This window comes from Rhopalosiphum padi, chromosome 4 (assembly GCF_020882245.1).
Source record: "Rhopalosiphum padi isolate XX-2018 chromosome 4, ASM2088224v1, whole genome shotgun sequence".
Lineage (NCBI taxonomy): Eukaryota > Metazoa > Arthropoda > Insecta > Hemiptera > Aphididae > Rhopalosiphum > Rhopalosiphum padi.
This window is the reverse complement of record NC_083600.1, coordinates 21,194,254-21,214,270: the sequence shown is the minus strand read 5'-3', so window position 1 is coordinate 21,214,270 and position 20,017 is coordinate 21,194,254. Positions and strand designations below refer to the sequence as shown.

Genomic DNA, 20,017 nt, shown 5'->3' with positions numbered 1-20,017 from the left:
CAAAAGCATATTATGTATAGTATAAAATATTTAAAGATATTAGTGTTTTACTGTATTTTCTTGATCAACCATTAATTACAGTATTTAAATTCACAATTTGAGAATATTAAAATTAGATTATAAGATAATATACATTGCTATATCAAAAAATGAGTTAATACAATATGCTGTCTAATGATACAACATTTTACTACAATTAATAAAACAAAATTGAACAATCTTTTGAATAATATAATATCTAAAAGTAACAAATATTCAATAAATCATTTTAATATATAAAAATGTTATCAGCTTATGAGCATGATTTTAAAATGTTTCAAACAATATGAATAGTATGGTTTAATTTCCACTGTTTATCTAAGGTCGAAGATACAATATATGCAAGTAGATTGCCTAGGTGAAGTAGACCTTATACTACGTAAGTACTAAAATTTGTAATATGAATTATTAAATATAATTTATTCTATTTGTGTATTTATTCAACTTTCACTATTTCTTACAATAAGATATCACAATTTTTTTTAACAGCCAAATTTGTGCATTTAATATTTTTAAATAATAAAAATTAAAAAAAAACAAAATTATTTTATTGTCTAAATTTGGAACTTTATATAAAGGAGTACATGTAATGTATTTTTAGGTTAAAAATCACATATGATTTAGTTATGCTCAAGTTGATAATTTATAATAATTTTACTTAAATCTTCAATTAAAGAAATCGAATAAATAATAAGTATTAAGTTTTCTTGGAAGATTATTGGATTAAAATATGTACATGTAAAGCAGAATCGCTAGTGTGAAAATAAATAATTCTACTACAGAAATGTTGAAATTAATCTAATTTTTGATTAGCAATTAAGTTTATATGCCAAAGTTATTGTCTATATTAGAAGTTTAAACTGAATACTTAACTTTTACTCTACTTTTGGATTACAATTAATAATAACTTGGTGATTTCAAAATATAACTGCTGTATTTTTTTTTTAACTTGGTTTTTAACAATCAAATATAACAACTAAATCTTTTATTCTTTAATGATATGTTTTGCAATAAAAACAAATAAAGTTAACTCTATACCTACCAACTAATATATATATTAAATAATTTCAGAACTGGAAGATAAATAATGTACACATTATTAGTGTATTACAAATAAATAAAAATAAGTTAAGAGAAGAATTTTTAAATTTATTGAGAAGAATATACAATGAGAATTAAATAAATATTTGCTACATTAAGCGAGTACCATCAAAATGATTATAAATTATAATACATTGATTAGTGTCAAATGTCAATGCAGGTAATGTAAATTTTGAAAGTACCAAAACTAGATACATAAAAAAATATATGAAACATAGAATTAGTGTATTATACATACGTAAATGTGTAATATATAATCACAAAGTTTAACAATATAAATACTTCAATAACATTTATTTTTCAAACAAATGAACGATGAACTCATGACAATAATAATGTTTTCTATCATTAACTTTTAACTGTACGATATTTGTAAGCCAGAAAAATTGTTAAATAGGATACCTACTCAGCAGATGATGTTATTTTCGAGTCAGATACTGGTAAACCTATCAAACTCAAAAGTTAAATGTTTTGTTGCATAGGTAATAAGATTTCATAATTCTAATATAGTTTACTACTCTAGCTACTAAGTACAACAACATTAATCTATAGCAAATTAATTAGGGAGGGGGTCCAATACTCTGGGATCGGGATAGTTGTCCTTCACCATCTTTGTGTCTAATCTAAATAATTGTAGTAGCAGTGGCGGTGGCCATGGGTGAACGCCCCCCCCCTAAGGATCCCTCACAGATATTTGAACTGGTGTTTAACCGTACCTTTGAAACTAAGTTATATGTAGTTTCCTAAATAAAATTATAATTTAAATGATTTTTAAACTCAAGTAATATTCTAATAACACTTATTTCGATTTCCGACCACCCGGACGGATTATACCACCAAGGTCTGATTTCACATGTATTTTTGTCAATTATTCAGTAACCAAATATGTAGGTACTTACTTCAAAGTTTACAAGTGTATTTATGATGGGCCTATTATTTAATTGTAAATACCTATTATCTACTAAAAAGTAAATAGAATGACAATGACTAATGACTATTATAATTTTTCTCTCACCAAAATTGATAAATGTGGCATAATTCAGTTTTCAGTGTTTAAAAATAGCGGCATTCACTTATAATAGTTTATAATGGGTTTTTCAAACGACATTTGTTCATTATGTATGTCTGTATATCATAGAGACATATATAATATAATATAAATATTATCTAGGTATGTGTAATTGAAATAATCATCGATTAAGAATAGACAGATAGGTAATTAATAGTTTGTGGTTTTCGGTGACTAAAATTATATTTATAATAGCTGCTAATAGATAGCGTTGTATGAATTAATATTAAATAAATTATATCTTAGTCTGCGGTGGCTGCATCATAAGAATGGTCACCAAATGGCAAATATTAACTTTACATTATTGTCTATTTTATAATTATAATCAATGATATAACAATCGATGAACAACAACGAAAATTTTCTATTTTCAGCAATAATCAAATATTCTTTGGTAAAATTTTCTTGTAGTGTCTTGTACTCTCAAAATGTCAAAATACCTAAATCTTTAGACTTTTAAAAATTATCAGGTACCTATTACCAAATATTATGATGTTTTCGATATTGATGTTGAAGGCTTGGAATCTGAACATAAGTCAATACCCAAACTTATAAATAGACATTGGAAGAAAAAACTAAAATTTTAAATTACAACTATTAGAATGTTACAAATGAACTGTATTTACTATGTAGGTACTTACCATAATTTATTATCATACCTCTTTCCAGTGCTGATGGAGAAAAATTTTTCTAGCTTCCGACATATCAAAATTTATTTAAGAAATAAAATGATGAACACAAGACTGTCAGATATAGGTAGCAATTCTTTCAATTGAAAAAAAACATTTCAAAAAACCTTATAAATGGAAAACGTTGTGGATAAGTTTTCTGCTGCTCATCACAATTAGGTATAGATAAATAATGCTTAGATGATTAAAAATATTCTCGTATTTAAATCTTAGGTACTTTGAATTTTATTTTTAAATATTACTTAATAACTAGATAATAAGTATTAAATTTATGCTGTACGGATAAATACACTTATACAGTATTACAGTATTCACTGATACATAAATCATTATTTTTTTTTTATGGACAGAAGTAAAATTGTTGAGCTTGCACATTCAAAAAATTGACTAAATACCTAGTGCATTATTCAGTTATGGCAAATAGTCCACCTAAAATTGTTGGAAGGGCTTTTGAACATTCTCCATTGGACTTGAACAACCAGAGCGTCCTCCCTTATAGTTACGCCAATATTAAATTAAATAGTCCATACTTATGAGTTATGAGCACGACTAAAATATCGATTTGTGTATGTGAACCTTTTAAATGTTTACAAGTTATAAATAGTTATGCAAAACAACTTACCGTGAGGCGTGTACTGTGTAGTATATTACCTACCTTTATTACTAACACGGCAATAGGTATATTATAATCATTCTCTTATTATGTTTTAAATATTCTTGACTCAAGATCGCTCTATTTCTTTAAGTGTTCACCTTAACAAACTAAGTTTTTTCCTACATGGTATTTACATATAAATTTAAAAGACGTTTATGAATTTTAATATAAATAGTTGATTTAGTATATCAAGTTTAACTTTAAAGACAATATTTTGTCAAATGATAAGGATTAAAGATTTTATATGCGTATATGATATAGATATGTGATATTTTGTAATAGTTATAAATTAAATAAATATACCTATCACATGATACATAAGTTATAATTAATTGTGAACGAATTCCACTTCAACATACAAATATTGTCTGTTCATTGCTTTATATCGCTTCCGATGATACCGATATTTGTTAAGTAGATAGGTGTAGGTTATAAGGACATAGGTAAACCATTAGATTATAAGTCGTAATAATGCATATTATTTCGACTTTCAATATTGTAGAAATGTGCATACCTATAACCTACTGCACTACTATGAGTTAATGGGTTAAAGAAGCTACAGGGTGTTTCGGGTAGGTATGTCGAAGCACTGCTAATCGTCAGTAATTCTATGAAAGATCATTTCTGATAAAATTGTATATTGTAGGTATAATACAAGAATACGATTCATTGTATAACGTAAAATATCATTTTTTTATAGACCCATTTAAGAATTTAAAATATAAATAAAAAAGTTATCTACTATTAGAGACGGGCATTTATATATATATATATATTAAATAATATACCTAATATACATAGATACTCACTAATATAGAATTCTCGTTTCTGCCCATAATCAGGCAAGTACAAGGGGCTTGGGTCACAACTCACAACTTCTGTCTTTTTTCATGAAAATGTATTTCTATAAAATAACACTCACCTCTAGTATCAATATGGTAGGTATATAACAAGAAAATATTATTATTAGCATAAAGTTCTCAAAAAAAATAATCTTGAGTTCGCTACCGGGACCGTAGCCAAGATTTATTTTTATTATTGTAAAACAAAAAAATATGATTCTATGGAAAGGTCTTTAAAACATTTTGGGGGTCTATATACCTTATGGACTTTTCTCGTAGATACATGCCTATGTATCTTTATATGTACTTACTATACTTGTATTATAATGAATAAAACTAATTTTCAAAACCTACACGCTACACACCTTTAAGATATAATACATTTTTATAGAAATAAAAGTACAACATTTTAATCATAATATAAAATAATATTATACATCATACACAGCTATAGTGGTTCACAAGTACGCTCATATCCTTTTTTTCTTCAATAATGTAGTAATTCAAAATCTGATTTTTGAAATTTTTAAGTATAGATACTTAAAGACCATACTTTCAAATTATTGAGATTTTTTGTATTACTAAGAGTGTCCTGTGAAGATAAACACACTTCATATTTAAAATTTTATTAAAATCAAATTTCGATTTTATATATTATAAATTTCGTTTCAAATTTTTGAGTTAATTAAATTTGTGTACTAAATAAAATAATAGGTCTGTGATAATAGTTTTATAAAAATGGGGGGCTTTACCGCTAAAGTGATTTTAAAATCGTATTAATTAATATTAATTTATCAATATTTATAATTTATAAAAGTGGTTAAAGTATAATAAACACAATATTCAATTTAAAATCTATTTTATATTTCTGTGAAACTATTTTTAAGGACTATTATCTGTATATTGTACATCAAACTTAAAATTGTCTAATAAAAATAATTTATAGTAGAAAATAAGGTTTTCATTTGAAAAACAAAAGTTCGTAATTTGTATCACTGCAGGAAAAAAAATATCAAGAATTTGAAAATAGGTTCTTAAAACATATATTTAAACATCCAAAAATAAGAATATGAAAAATGTATTGTTAAATGTAAAAATAGGGGTGAGCATGTTTGGCAGTGGCGTATATAGGGTGGGGTTAGGAGTTAAAACCCCGTCCGAAATGTATGGTTGGTACGGGCATTGATTTTGATTGTATAATTAATTGGAATTTAGGAATGGAAATTTTTTTTAACCCCCCTGAAATTAATTTCTTTTTACGCCATTGATGTCTGGTGAATCATCCTGTATATATTGGAATACTTTTATACACATTACAATATCCCGCAATAAATACATGTTAAGCGGTCGCTATTGCGCAGAGTCCTTATACTTATTAAGATTCCCACCACAAATATAATGACGTATAATGTTTAAAATTTTTGTCATTGACAATTAATATATTTTTTTTAGATCAATTATTGATCAATTGATTTGTGGATGTAAACGTTTCTTGACTTGTTTCTGCAGCTTATATTTTTAATTAGTATATATTATATTTATTGAACTTTAACAAATTACATACAAACTTTGATTAAATTAAGACTTCTGAAAATGTAAGTTTTTTATTTATAAAATAAAATAGATACCTATTACCATAATATATTTTTTGTGATATAACTCTTAAATAATTATAATTTGTGCCTTGTGGTATATTATACACTTTTTTTAATAACTTCCAATTGTATTATATATTAATGTTAATAAACACAATTTGTTTAAAATTCTAAAAAAATAATTCGAGAGTTTTAACTTTTATACATTTTATTACTTATGGATTATATCGAATAAAGTTATTTCAATATTTGAAGTCTTAATATAACTGGTATAGTACCTATAGATAACCTTCAAGTATTAAGTACCTACCTTGATTTTTGTAAAGATCATAAAATTATAGTATTTATTGTATTTTAAAATTATACCATCTAACATTTTTTAAAGTATTATACTATTATACCAATTTAATCACAAATTGTTTGTTTTATCATTTTAATTCAGAAGAAAAAATGTTATAATCATGTTGGCAGGGATAATTTAAAAAATATTATTTTAATGATTGTTATAGTTGGTTTTATATTAATATATTATTGATATAAATTATATCAATCATATTCATAGATTTTGATTAATTAAAAATTATAAATGAGATTGAAATCTTATAATATATTTATTATTTATACTTTTATTTCTGATAGATATCGTATTCAGGGTATAAATTATTAAAATACAATGTACCTACTACCTACCATTTATAATATTGTTATGTTTTTGAATTAACTTGTATAGATTATATTATAAATATAATTAGCGAATGTCGAATGGTTAATAAAGTAGGTGTGATTTTCTTTCTTATATTTGATAATAAAAAAAAAATTATACAAGATCTACCTATAAGATCATGTACAATGAATATTTTTTACAGTTTTAGATTATAAATATGGATGCAACTTTCAAAGAAGAAAAACCACTCAATCCAAGAGCTAGAGCTAATATTTTTGAAATTGTTACTTTTAGGTAATTTTATTACTTGTATAATATAAATAAATATTATTAATGTAATCAAATAATGACAATTCTATTGTTTAGATACCAATAGGTAGTGCCTATAACCTACCTAGGATTATTGGCGATTTCGCGTTACCTCGTTGCTCATAACGCGAAATCGCTAAATCCTATAGGTAGGTATTATCAGTGTCTTATTTAGGATTTATTTATGCGCTTTTAGGTACAGCAGCATTTTACACTATTCTTATGTATATTTTCATAAATTCAAAATGCATGCAAATTTTCATTGATGTTGAAACCTCTTTTTTTTACTTCAAGTATATTATGATATAGATGTTAAATTAAGTTATAAAGGAATTTATTTATAACATTAAAAAATCTTAACAAAATGTAAATTTTACTGTTACATGATATACAGTATACACCATATATTATTTAAATTAATTAATTAAATATTAACTATTATGTGAATTTATTTTTAAGTTGGATTTTAAGATTTATTAAAAAAGGATTAAAAAAAGAATTAGATTTAATCGATTTGTACACAATTTTGGAAGAAGATTCATCTGCAGTACTAGGAAACAAATTAGAAAAGTAAATAATTCTTCATGCATGTGACGAATAAAAATATAAAATTACATGTATATTGTATATATATACTTATTTAAAAATTTTTCCAAGGTTATGGGAGGAAGAATTGATAAATTCGAAAAAGGAAAAGAAAACTCCCAGTTTTTTAAGGACACTAATTAAAATGTTTGGAACAAAGTTTATTTTTAATGGAATTCTATTAACAATATCAGAAATTTTTTTAAGGTAGGTAAAATTTAGGGTTGATGTTTATGTACAGTACATTATCATTTTTTCCGTCGTAAAGAAATTTACACATTTCATTTGTAAGAATTAATGTATGTATATTTTTTTATCTGCTATTCTCGTGTAGGAACTTACGATTCCCCACATTATTATACAGTGTGTTTTATTTTAGGTAACACGAAATATTTTAGTACAGTAACCTCAAAATGATATGAAATTTCTGGCAAGAAAAAGGGGTTTTTGTAAAATTATAGGATAATCGTTAAAAAATTCAAAGGTTTAAATTAAAACATTAGTTCTTCGCCATTAAGTAAATTTTGGTTTTAGTTATGGTTATGCGGTAAAAGAAACTCAAAAAATTCGGTATATCTTAATTTGGTATTGATAATTTCTGTTGCTATTTAAAAAAAATGCAAGTTAATTGATTATGCGCAGATTTAATGAACTAAAAATTTGAAAATCATCAAAAAATATGTATTTCTGTATTCCCTATCTTCTCCCGAAAAATCCATATCAATGAAAGGTCACTGGATGAAAATATTTCATGTTACTTTTAAAAGGAAACATAGTACATACTGCAGATAAGGTATAAAAATGATATAATTATACAAATAACGTTTTTATATATATTTAAATAGCATTGGTATATCGACTATTGTTGGAAAAATAGTAAAACATTTTGAAACAAATAAATCAGTTAATCAAAGTCCAGATGGAATTTATTTAGCAATTTGCTTAATTGCACTTTTATTAATGAGGTCAATGATGTACAACCGTTTCGATATAATAACATCTCATATGGCAATGAAAATTCGGATTGCAACTTGTTATATTATTTACAATAAGGTACATTTTTATATGTTTAATACATTATACTAATAGCGATAATAATTTTTGTATTGTAAGTTATTATTAACAATATAGGTATAAATGTATATAACATTATAATATAGTATTATTATTATTTTTAGTCGTTGCGACTCAAAACTAATTCTCAAGATCAAACAACGACCGGTCAAATAATAAATCTTATGTCAAACGACGTAAATCGGTTTGATATATCGCTTTTATATGTTCCTTTTCTGTTGGTTGGACCTTTAGAAACAATTGTAGTGACGTATTTTTTATGGCAAGAAGTAGGCGTGTCATCAGTACTTGGTGTGGCTACATTACTTGTATTTATACCGTTACAAAGTTAGTAGATATCCTATAAATTAGAGTAATTTTAACTAACATATTATATTTTAATTTAATTTAATATATAATAAATATATATATATATGTTTATAATATTAATATATTTTATAAATTAATAGTATCATAGTATACTAAATATATACGATATATTATATACATAAACTTTATCAGTAAGTAATTACAAAGTTATTAATTTATTTGAGAAAAATAAACTTTAAGTTATTACGGACAAATAATTCTGTGATCATGGATTATATCTATAATACTTCTATTATTAATTACTTTTTTTCTTCGTACTATATTATTAGCTAGTAGTATGACGTTGAATTTATATTATCATAAACGTATTTTTTGAACATATTTTTCAACTTCAGTTTAAATTTAAAATGTATGGTGAGGAAATTATTATATTAGTTATTGTGTAATTTAAGAAAATAGATTTTATAACATAAAAGTATACTAGAAAATAGATCACAATTGCTTTTCAATTAAAAATGATTATTCTGTTTGACATTTAAGTATGGTTGGGATCAAAAACGTCTGAAGTTCGATTACAAACAGCCAAAAGAACGGACATAAGAGTACATTTGATGAATGAAATAATATCGGGTTTACAAGTGATAAAAATGTACACTTGGGAACCATTTTTTAACAATCTTACAAAATATGCCAGAAAGTAAGAATGATTATGAGTAGGGCTCGGGACTTATAGCACTTAAAAACATCATTGTAAGCACTCAAATAAGCATTTAAAAAACTTAAATTTGAGCAAAAATATTTAATTAAAAAATAAAAAACTTTTTTTTACATGATAAAGTAGATACTAGACAATTTTGTAACTGTGCTAAAAATAGTATAATTAAAGATTACAAAAAATATTGAAACAAAATGATCAGGAAAAGTTTCTAACTTAATAAAAAAATAAGTCTTTTTATTATAAAAAAATTAAACTTCACTTTCGAGACATTTTGCCTTATTGTTTATGGATTTTCCGAGGGATTTTCTGAAAAAACTATAAAAAGTAAAAAAAAATGGTCAGAAGAGCAAAAATAATCAGAAAAACTGGAAATAAACATCTTTTTAAAAAATCGTTTAAAAAAGCAAAAAAGAACACTTTCAAATTTCATAATTGAACGTAGTGTGTAACATGACATACACTTCCATAGCTACATTTTAAGTCAATTCATAAAAATAAGCAAATGCTCTTTAAGTCCCTAGCTCTTGATTATGAGTATAATATTATATAAAATAGGTACCATAATATAAATGTAGATGAATTTAACTACGAATAACTATAATGGTTTATTATATAGGAAAGAAATGAATAAAATAATAAAATCGGCGTATGTCAAAGGAATTTTGTCGTCGTTTTTTTTATTTAATACGAGAATCGCATTATTTGTGAATTTACTTGCATTCGTATTACTCGGAAACAATATAACCGCATCGAAAGTAACATTTTAGTTTAAACAGTATATTATAATTTGGTTCGCGGTGAATTGGTCGCGAATACAATTGGTCGCCAAGATAATTGATCGCCAAACGAACTTTTTTAGTTTTTTAAGTATTTTATTATCCTAGATATATTACCGAATTTTATGTTTATTATTTTAGAATATTTAAGTATTTTTAAAATTTAATTAATTGACATTATTATTTATTATTTTATTTTATTCATGTGTAATTATTAACTATTGACAACATAATGTGTAATTTTTATATATATTTTGAAATTTAATTAATTGACATTATTATTTATTATTTTATTTTATTTATGTGTAATTATTAACTATTAACAATATAATTTATAATTTTTATTTGATTTAATTTTAAATTTTCATTATCGAGTTCGTATCATTATATTGTTATAAAGTATTTATTATTGATACTATATACCCACACGGGCATTATCAGTTTATTTCTGTCGTTTCTAATCACGGCGGCATAATCTCAAATTGTTCGTCAAAAGCCAACGTCTTCTCATTGTTAAATTATCAATACCGCGAAGTCACGTAATTTTATTATTATATAATTGTCAAAATAACTTGTATTATTATTAACCCTTTTAGTAACAGGTAATATCAACATGGCCGTGATCAAATTGTTATTATTATTATCCACTATATACATAATCTATATCTATTTATTATTTTTTTTTAATTAAAATTAGCATTTAACTGTACGTTATTTAAAAATAAAACAATAAGAATACTTAAATATTCTAAAATAATAAACATAAAATTCGGTAATATACCTAGGATAATAAAATACTTAAAAAACTAAAAAAGTTCGTTTGGCGATCAATTATCTTGGCGACCAATTGTATTCGCGATCAATTCGCCCGTGATCAATTCACCGGCGATCAATTGTTCGCGACCAATTCACCGGATACCTTATAATTTTATTTTAAAATTTCTCATAAAATACTTTTAATAATTTTATTTTTGGATTTAGGTATTTGTAATCACGTCGTATTATAACATTTTGCGAGGAACATTGACTATAGCTTTTCCACCGGGTATTGGTTTATTTGCCGAATTATTAGTGTCAATAAAACGAATTGAGGTTTATACGAATTCATTAAACTTAACAAATACTATTTTTTTCGTGTTTTTTTTTTACTAAAAATAATTTTTCAGGATTTCCTTTTATACGAAGAAAGAGATAAACAAGTGATGACAAATCAAATAAAATCAATAGATGTTTCTAGAAAAACATTAAAAAACGGTGAAGTATTGGATAACGTGAATAATCACAACGATACTGAAATTCAGTTAAATAATTTCGGCATAGTAATGTCAAACGCTTCAGCCAAGTGGACAAACGGTCAAATCGATAATACCTTAGAAAATATAAATTTAACTGTAACGCCCGGTCGATTGGTTGCAATAATTGGTCCAGTAGGAGCAGGAAAAGTATATTAATTAATGTATAAATTATCACGAACGATCTAATTGATAAATATTATATCATAACAACTATCACTGTTTTTATATTGTAGAGTTCGTTAGTACAAGCTATTTTACGAGAACTACCACTTTTAGATGGAAGTATTTCCGTGCATGGTGTTGTATCATACGCATCGCAGGAACCATGGTTATTCCCAGGTTCTGTTAAACAAAATATAATTTTTGGTTCACCAATGGACAAAGACCGTTATAACAAAGTAAGTGATTTAGATTCTTTTTAGATTTAGATTCTGAACGGAGTGATGGATGTATTGATGTGTGAATGATGTGTGTTTTTTCATTTTTTTTAAATTATTTATAGACCATTGAAATTTTTATTTTTGAAATGTCGATAAAAAAAAATTAGCTTTTCAAAAAATCTTTAAAATGTAATATAAGGTTTATTATAAGTTTTTCTTATTGTAGAAAAAAAAATCAAAAATCGTTAGTTACAATTTTTGTTTATTAACATTAAAAGTTCAAATGTTTACGAAATATGTCAAAATTGTGAATATTTGCAAGAAATTGTTGTAGTTGAAAATTCATAAAATTTTTGTAATTTATATCTAAGGTTAAAAAACACAACACAAAGTTCTCCATAACTTTTTATTCAAATAATTGTAAAAAAAACTCCAGCGTCAATATAGAAAAATTTTTAAGAGCATATGAAATTAATTTTTTTACGAATTCGAGTAAAATAACGATATATTACAATTTAAATATAAGTAATAATATAATATATCCTACTAATTATCCTAGACTGACAAATCATCACTGTTCAGAATCGTTTTTCGTATATAATGATACCTGTCATTGCATTCAAATTTAACACATCCATTATAGTGACCTACTCTCCATCTCTACTATACAGCAGAGCGATACCCACTTGTCCACCTTTTTTATATTTTATTTAAAAAAATGTGTAATCTGGGGAAGATAAAAATTTGAATTGAGGAAAAAATAAAAGGGGAATGTAAAAATGTAAAAAAAATGTGCGTATATAAATATTTTAGTGTCTTATTGATTAGGATATAATATTAGAAACGGTAAGTATAAATAATTCTTTTACAAAGAAGAGAGACTCCACCCTCTCTTAATTCAAGCACTAATATAATATATACTAATTGATAATTTATATAATATATAATTATGGAATTTAGGTAATAGATGTTTGTGCGTTAAAAACAGATTTTGAGCAGTTTCGATACGGCGATCGGACGGTTGTAGGAGAAAAAGGATTATCCCTTAGTGGCGGACAAAGAGCAAGAGTAAATTTAGCAAGGTAATAATACTCATCAATACGTTTGATCTTTATAAACTTATATATTATGATAACGTTTTGAAATATTTCATGATAGAGCCATATATAAACAAGCAGATATCTATTTATTGGATGATCCTTTATCGGCAGTGGACACACGTGTCGGCAAACATTTGTTTGAAAAATGTATTAAAGGTAGATATCTAAATATATTGTATTGTATGTACACTATGTACAGTCGAGTCCCGATAACTCATATCTCGATAACTTAAAAAATTTGATAACTCAAATTTTTTTTATTCCTGTAGAAATATAAATTGTATAAAAATTAATATAAATTCGAGTTCGATATCTCGAATAATACATATCTCGAAGCGAATTTTTATCTCCCTTTAACTTCAAGGAATCGACTGTATTTTACAAATTTTAATAATATATATCCTCATATTGACCTATTTTTATCTGTTATTATTTTAATTTAAAGAGTATCTCAAAGAAAAGACTTGTATACTAATAACCCATCAAATTCAATACTTGACTAGTGTAGATCAAATTGTTTTAATGGAAAACGTAAGTATAATAAATAATAATAATATTTATGTACGTAAGATACTCATTACTTAAAAAAAAACTAAATGTTTTTTTACATAATGTTAAGTGGTTAAAACATCATTTTTTATTATTTTACTCTTTTAACAACAACATACATTTTTATTTTCTAATTCTAAAACATAATATTTTTGAAGTACTTTAATAATTCATACAAATCAAATTTCAAGCGAGTAGTTTATTATGATTTATGACTTATAAGTTATAACTTGTAAGTATTTACAGTATAGATAATGACTGGAATGGAAGTGATACTACTCCAGTACCCCACAAAATGTCTAAACTTTAAATTTTTGTATCTAATAAACTACTTGTCAAAAATTGATCAAAACACTAAATAATATTTTGATTAGAGATATAAAAAAAACCATAAGTTTTACAAAAATATAATTTCATAATGGTTAACATTATAATATTTTCAAAAATGTTGATGTTTTCCGAAATAATCAGTTTTACGTTAAATGGATTAATTCGCATGTTTAAATTGCAAACATATAAATACTATGGTACCTATTATTATTATTTTTTTGTATTTCAGGCAAAAATTACAGTGGAAGGTTCATATCAGGAGCTTCAAAGATCCGGTTTAGACTTTACAAAACTACTAGGATCTTCAACGGAAACAGCAGTTTTGACCGAAAACGCGTGTAACATTGAAAAATCCAATATCGAAAGTTCTGAATTACATTCTGCAAATACTGCACAAAAATCATCCGTTTCCATTGTTGCTTCATCTGTCAAAGAAACCGAGATCAATGATGTTGACGCCGGACCGGTTAACATGGCTGAAACGCGTTCTTCGGGAAATGTCGGATTTAGTATCTATTCGTCGTATATTTTTGCCGGTGGTCATTTTTGCAAAGTATTGAGTCTATTGTCAGTCTGCATTTTTACTCAAGTAATTGCATCCGGCAGTGATTACTGGATAACTTATTGGTAATATAAAAAGTGTATACTTATAGCCTAACCTAACCTATACCTATATTCATTTTCAAACATAATAATATAAATGGTGGTTTACCAATTGCGCTCAAAACATTTTATAACACCTAAAGAAAACTTATAAGTTATTTATAGTCGTAGGCGCAATTGGTCCATGCCCAACTTAATATTGTGGGGTCAGGTTTTAAAATTCTATACCCTTCTTTCTATCACCAAAAAATAAATTATAATAATTGCATTATTACAATATTTTAATTAAAATATTATATACATGCACCCATACACACGCATCATATTATATACTTATACTTTGCACCGCTTAATTTTATTCGCCCTCTACATATGCATAAAAAACCGTGTTACTGTGTAAAATGAAATTGCTTATTTTTTAGTCAACCGTGCATAAGTATAGATACCATTGTATCATTTGTATCTATAATAGATGAGTGTACTAAAATAATTACTAATTACGTACCTAATAAACAAATACCATTTGATCACCTAGACAAATCGGTCACAATGACCCACCCTATTTACAAAATACTATTAGGATGTAAGATTTGGTCTATTATATCTCTATAGGGTTGATTTAGAAGATCATTATTTTGGTGTAATTGAGAAATTTGTAGCCACCAATAATGTTACGTTCACAATAACCCAATCCACTGACGGAATGTCGTGGATTGTATCGAGACAAACTTGTGTCGTTGTATTTGCAATACTTACACTCTTAATTATCATATTTGCCTATGCCGAATTGATTTTGTTGGTATCTATATGCACCACTGCATCCTCAAACCTTTATAATCGAATGTTCAATTCAATTATAAGAGCAACCATGGCATTTTTGAATAAAAACCCATCAGGTAGATATTAAAATGTTCTTTTAGTTTTTGTTTTTAATTGAATTTTAATAACATTTTTCAATATTAGGTCGAATTCTAAATCGTTTTTCAAAAGATATAGGAATTATTGACGAAGCGTTGCCTCCAATATTTATTGATGTTGTTCAAGTAAAATATATATAATTGTTTTTAATTTTGAATATTTAGGTATTCAATATTATTTAATATCACGTATTTGCATTTTATTAGATCGGGTTGATGGTGATCGGAATATTAATAGTGGTGGGAATTGTCAATGTTTATTTAATCCTACCAACATTAATTATAGTGGTAGTTTTTTTCAAAATGAGGAACATTTACATGACAACAACTCGTAATGTAAAACGTCTAGAAGGAATTGGTAAGTTTTGTAAATGCTTTAAATTATCCAAGACATAATTAATTTACGAATAAATACGGTATTATGGTATAACACTTTGCAATTCATCAATATAGCACGAAGTCCAATGTTTACTCATGTAAATTCTTCGCTTCAAGGACTGACAACAATAAGAGCATTTGATGTAGAACAAATACTTTCTCAGGAGTTTGCAAGTCATCAAGTAAGCATCTATCAATTATATAATATATATCCACGCAGGTTTAAGTAGGTATACAATACGTCATATTAATATTATAAAAATTCTAGGATTTACATTCTTCAGCTTGGTATTTATTTATGAGTTTAAGTAGAGCATTTGGGTTTTGGTTAGATATTGTTTGTATTTTGTACACAACTCTCGTAACGTTTTTCTTCATATTTATTGTTAATGGTAAGTGTTTAAGTAATAATAAAATTTAAGTTATTGTGCAACTATTTGATTATATTTTTTAACCATTATTTTATTTTAGATACACATGGTGGAAATGTTGGTCTAGCTATTACACAAGCAATCGGATTGACTGGTATGTTCCAATGGGTAGTAAGACTGTCTGCGGAATTAGAAAATCAAATGACGTCTGTTGAAAGAGTTCTTGAATACACAAATGTACCGCAAGAACCAGCTCTTGAATCAGCTCCAAGTAATGACTGTTAAGGGATTTTCTTACAGAAAATTAAACTAAAAAATCTTTAGTAAATATTAGAAGTAAATATTTTATTTTTTTTAACAATTGCTTTAGACAAAAAACCACCCGAAGGATGGCCAAATAAAGGAAAGATTATATTCAACAAATTATGTATGCGTTACGATTCAGACTCGCCATTTATTTTACAAAATATCAGTGTTGAAATTGAGGCTACGGAAAAAGTATTAACTATTTATTTTTTAAATTATTATATTATACGTAATATCAAAAAACATAGTTTAAGTTAAACTTTCGCCAAGGAAATAGCGATGAATAAGCTGTACCTAATTAATTTAATCTATCGTCTTAACCTATACTATTGTGGTTTACACGGAACTCGCATTCCTCAAAACTCTATTAAATAAATGTATTGAATACTAGCTGTCCCCGTGTAAACCGTTGTTCACACAAAACGTATTAGTGTTAAATTTGGTTGTCTAATACTCACATTTAACGTGTGAATAAATCATATTTCTAATTTGGTGTATAGATGATATTTCCGACATATTAAAGTAATAAAGCTGCCCAGACTAGAGTTGTCCGTGCAAATATTGACTATTTAAAACAGTGATTCCCAACCTTATTTACATTGCACATCACTACTACATATCTATATTTTATATTTAATACATATAATAGAGGATTTTTTCTTCGAGATCGATATTTAGTACTGCGGACTTTTGTACAGATAACTAAAGAAAAATATTTATGAATTAATTGACACATTTTTGTAATCGTAATTAAATATATCTATGTCACTCAGGAATAATATAGCTTTCTACTAGTGAAATAATTTTCAAAATCGGTTCAGTAGTTATAGAGATTACTTCCTACAAACAAACTCACAAACTTACAAAATTTATCTCTTTATAATATTATAGTATATAATAATTAACAAGTATTAGTATAGATTAAAAATGAACTACTAATTTACTTTTAAATAACATTATATATGCCACCAAATTATATATATAAAAAAATATATATTGGTTAAATTATGCCATAATATTTTTACTTTATATTTACTTAGGTTAATCATTTGAGTTTATTATATATAAACCTATAATATTATATGAAAAATTAAAGTAGATACTTATAATTTAAGAATTGACAGATAAAATACTAATAATAATACATCGTTAATGACATTGAGAATTTTAAAATGATTTTAGTTCTGGTTAAATGTAGTCCTCTCGTGTAATTACGAGTGTGGTTCCTTAACTATACATAATATTACTAAGCATATTATTTTATAGTGTATAAATAATAATATTTTTAAATAATTTTTACGTACTGATGTTGTATTTCTTAGATAGGAGTTGTTGGAAGGACTGGTGCTGGAAAATCATCTTTGATTGGAGCATTATTTAGATTAGCTCTTAACGAGGGTAGTATCATTATAGACGGCATTGAAATACACGAATTGGGATTACATGATTTGCGATCTAAATTGTCTATCATTCCTCAAGAACCAGTTTTATTTTCAGGAACAATGAGAAAAAACTTGGATCCATTTGATAAATATTCAGATCATGTTCTTTGGAAAGCTTTAGATGAAGTAGATACAATTTATGATTAATATAGTCATTAAGCATATAACACTACAAAATACAAATTTATATAAATTATTTAATATTATTATTTTTAGGTGGAACTTAAAGATGTTGTGGAAGATTTATCGGATGGGCTGAACTCAAAAATATCAGAAGGTGGATCTAATTTGAGTATCGGTCAAAGACAATTAGTATGCTTAGCTAGAGCTATTGTACAAAATAATAAAATTCTTATATTAGATGAAGCCACTGCTAATGTGGATCCACAGTAAAAAAGATATATTAAATTAATATTTTGGTAGCAAACAATATTTTTTGTAATATATTATGTATTTTTTAATTTTCAGAACTGACGGTTTGATACAAAATACCATCAGAAATAAGTTTCGAACATGTACAGTATTAACAATTGCTCATCGTTTGATCACAGTTATGGATTCTGACAAGATACTTGTAATGGACGCTGGTAAAATTGTTGAATTTGACCACCCATATACTTTGTTGAAAAACAAAAACGGATGTTTGTACAAAATGGTTGAACAAACAGACCCAAATAATGCCAAATTGCTATATAATATAGCTACTGAGGTATGATGAAATATTTTCATAGTATTTTTTCACATTATATTAATTATAATTTTGTAAAAAATGTATTTTTATATTTTTAAAGAGTTTTAATAGAAAATAATAAACAGAATGATGATATCCTGATTCCTGACGAAGATAAAAATTAATCTACAATTACAAATATTTAATGATACATTATATTATATTGTTATATATTTTATTATAAGGCTCAATATTATTTTGTATTTATAAACAATAGTATTTAGAAAAACATTTTAATTAAACTAAAATTTACAATTTATTAATTAATCTTAATAATAAATTAGTTTAGTGTTATGAAAAATGATAATAATTTTTGGCTTACATAATTATATGAGCCAATAAATTAAAACCGATTGGTTTTAATTACTCCATTTGTGATTCCAATTATTATGAATTGATTTTTTTTTCATTAGCTACTAGTATAAAACTATGATAGCTTAACAATTAAACACTACAGTAAGAAGATTATACAGCCCACAACAATTAAAATATATAAACATAATATATAGATACTTATAAAGTAGTAACTATAGGCTATAGGATCATATTAAATGACAAATCTAATGTAGTTACCTAGTTTGCTTATTAAAATGAAATAATAACAATATTATGGAGAAAATGTACAACGGTATACATAATTATAATTTATCTTTATTTAATAAAGTCGTTAGCTTAATGATAGTTGTAAACTCAGAAATAAAAGAAGTAAATAATGTTTTAATGTTTGAAGAAAAACGGGGATAGTTTTGAGGAAGTAGCTTGAGCATAATACGATGGTTTATCGTAATTTTGGAACTTAAAGTGGATTTAGGAAAGTTATCTTTGGTTTTGGAACAAAAAAATCCCGTTCTCGTTGAGTTTGACTATTTGAAAATTTAAGTTTTTTATAAACTGAGCAGTCTTTACAGTTGGCTGGGTGACTACCATGACATAGAACATATCTAGCAAGAGAGTCTGTTAACACATTGCATAAGTCAGATCTGTGTTCATCTATAGTGATTGCACTGATTGATTGCACTGACTCTGAGTGTTTCCATAAGACGGACAGCGATGGCAATGAGGTATGATTATGGGCAGATAAGATTTTTGTCAACTATTTTGGTGTGTAAAGAAATTCAATTGTGTATAAGTTTAAGTTATTAGTAGATTTTTTTAGGTCATCAAAAAAAAGTAGCAAAGTTGATTCATGAA

The 20,017-nt window shown here is 25.6% G+C and overlaps 1 protein-coding gene across 1 annotated transcript; it reads left to right on the top strand.

The window, feature by feature from the left end:
* Nucleotides 1–5,863: 5,863 nt before the first annotated feature.
* Nucleotides 5,864–19,089, top strand: LOC132929780 (probable multidrug resistance-associated protein lethal(2)03659). Its single transcript, XM_060995341.1, has 26 exons — nucleotides 5,864–5,990; nucleotides 6,857–6,948; nucleotides 7,423–7,533; nucleotides 7,621–7,755; nucleotides 8,394–8,601; nucleotides 8,727–8,949; nucleotides 9,472–9,628; nucleotides 10,266–10,404; nucleotides 11,407–11,517; nucleotides 11,592–11,867; nucleotides 11,954–12,118; nucleotides 13,061–13,182; nucleotides 13,259–13,356; nucleotides 13,646–13,731; nucleotides 14,309–14,706; nucleotides 15,295–15,578; nucleotides 15,646–15,725; nucleotides 15,807–15,957; nucleotides 16,053–16,159; nucleotides 16,246–16,369; nucleotides 16,449–16,619; nucleotides 16,719–16,846; nucleotides 17,977–18,222; nucleotides 18,313–18,485; nucleotides 18,565–18,805; nucleotides 18,888–19,089. The coding sequence occupies exons 2-26, from the start codon at nucleotides 6,872–6,874 to the stop codon at nucleotides 18,903–18,905; spliced, it is 4,029 nt and encodes a 1,342-aa protein (XP_060851324.1). The 5' UTR covers nucleotides 5,864–5,990; nucleotides 6,857–6,871; the 3' UTR covers nucleotides 18,906–19,089.
* Nucleotides 19,090–20,017: the final 928 nt, after the last annotated feature.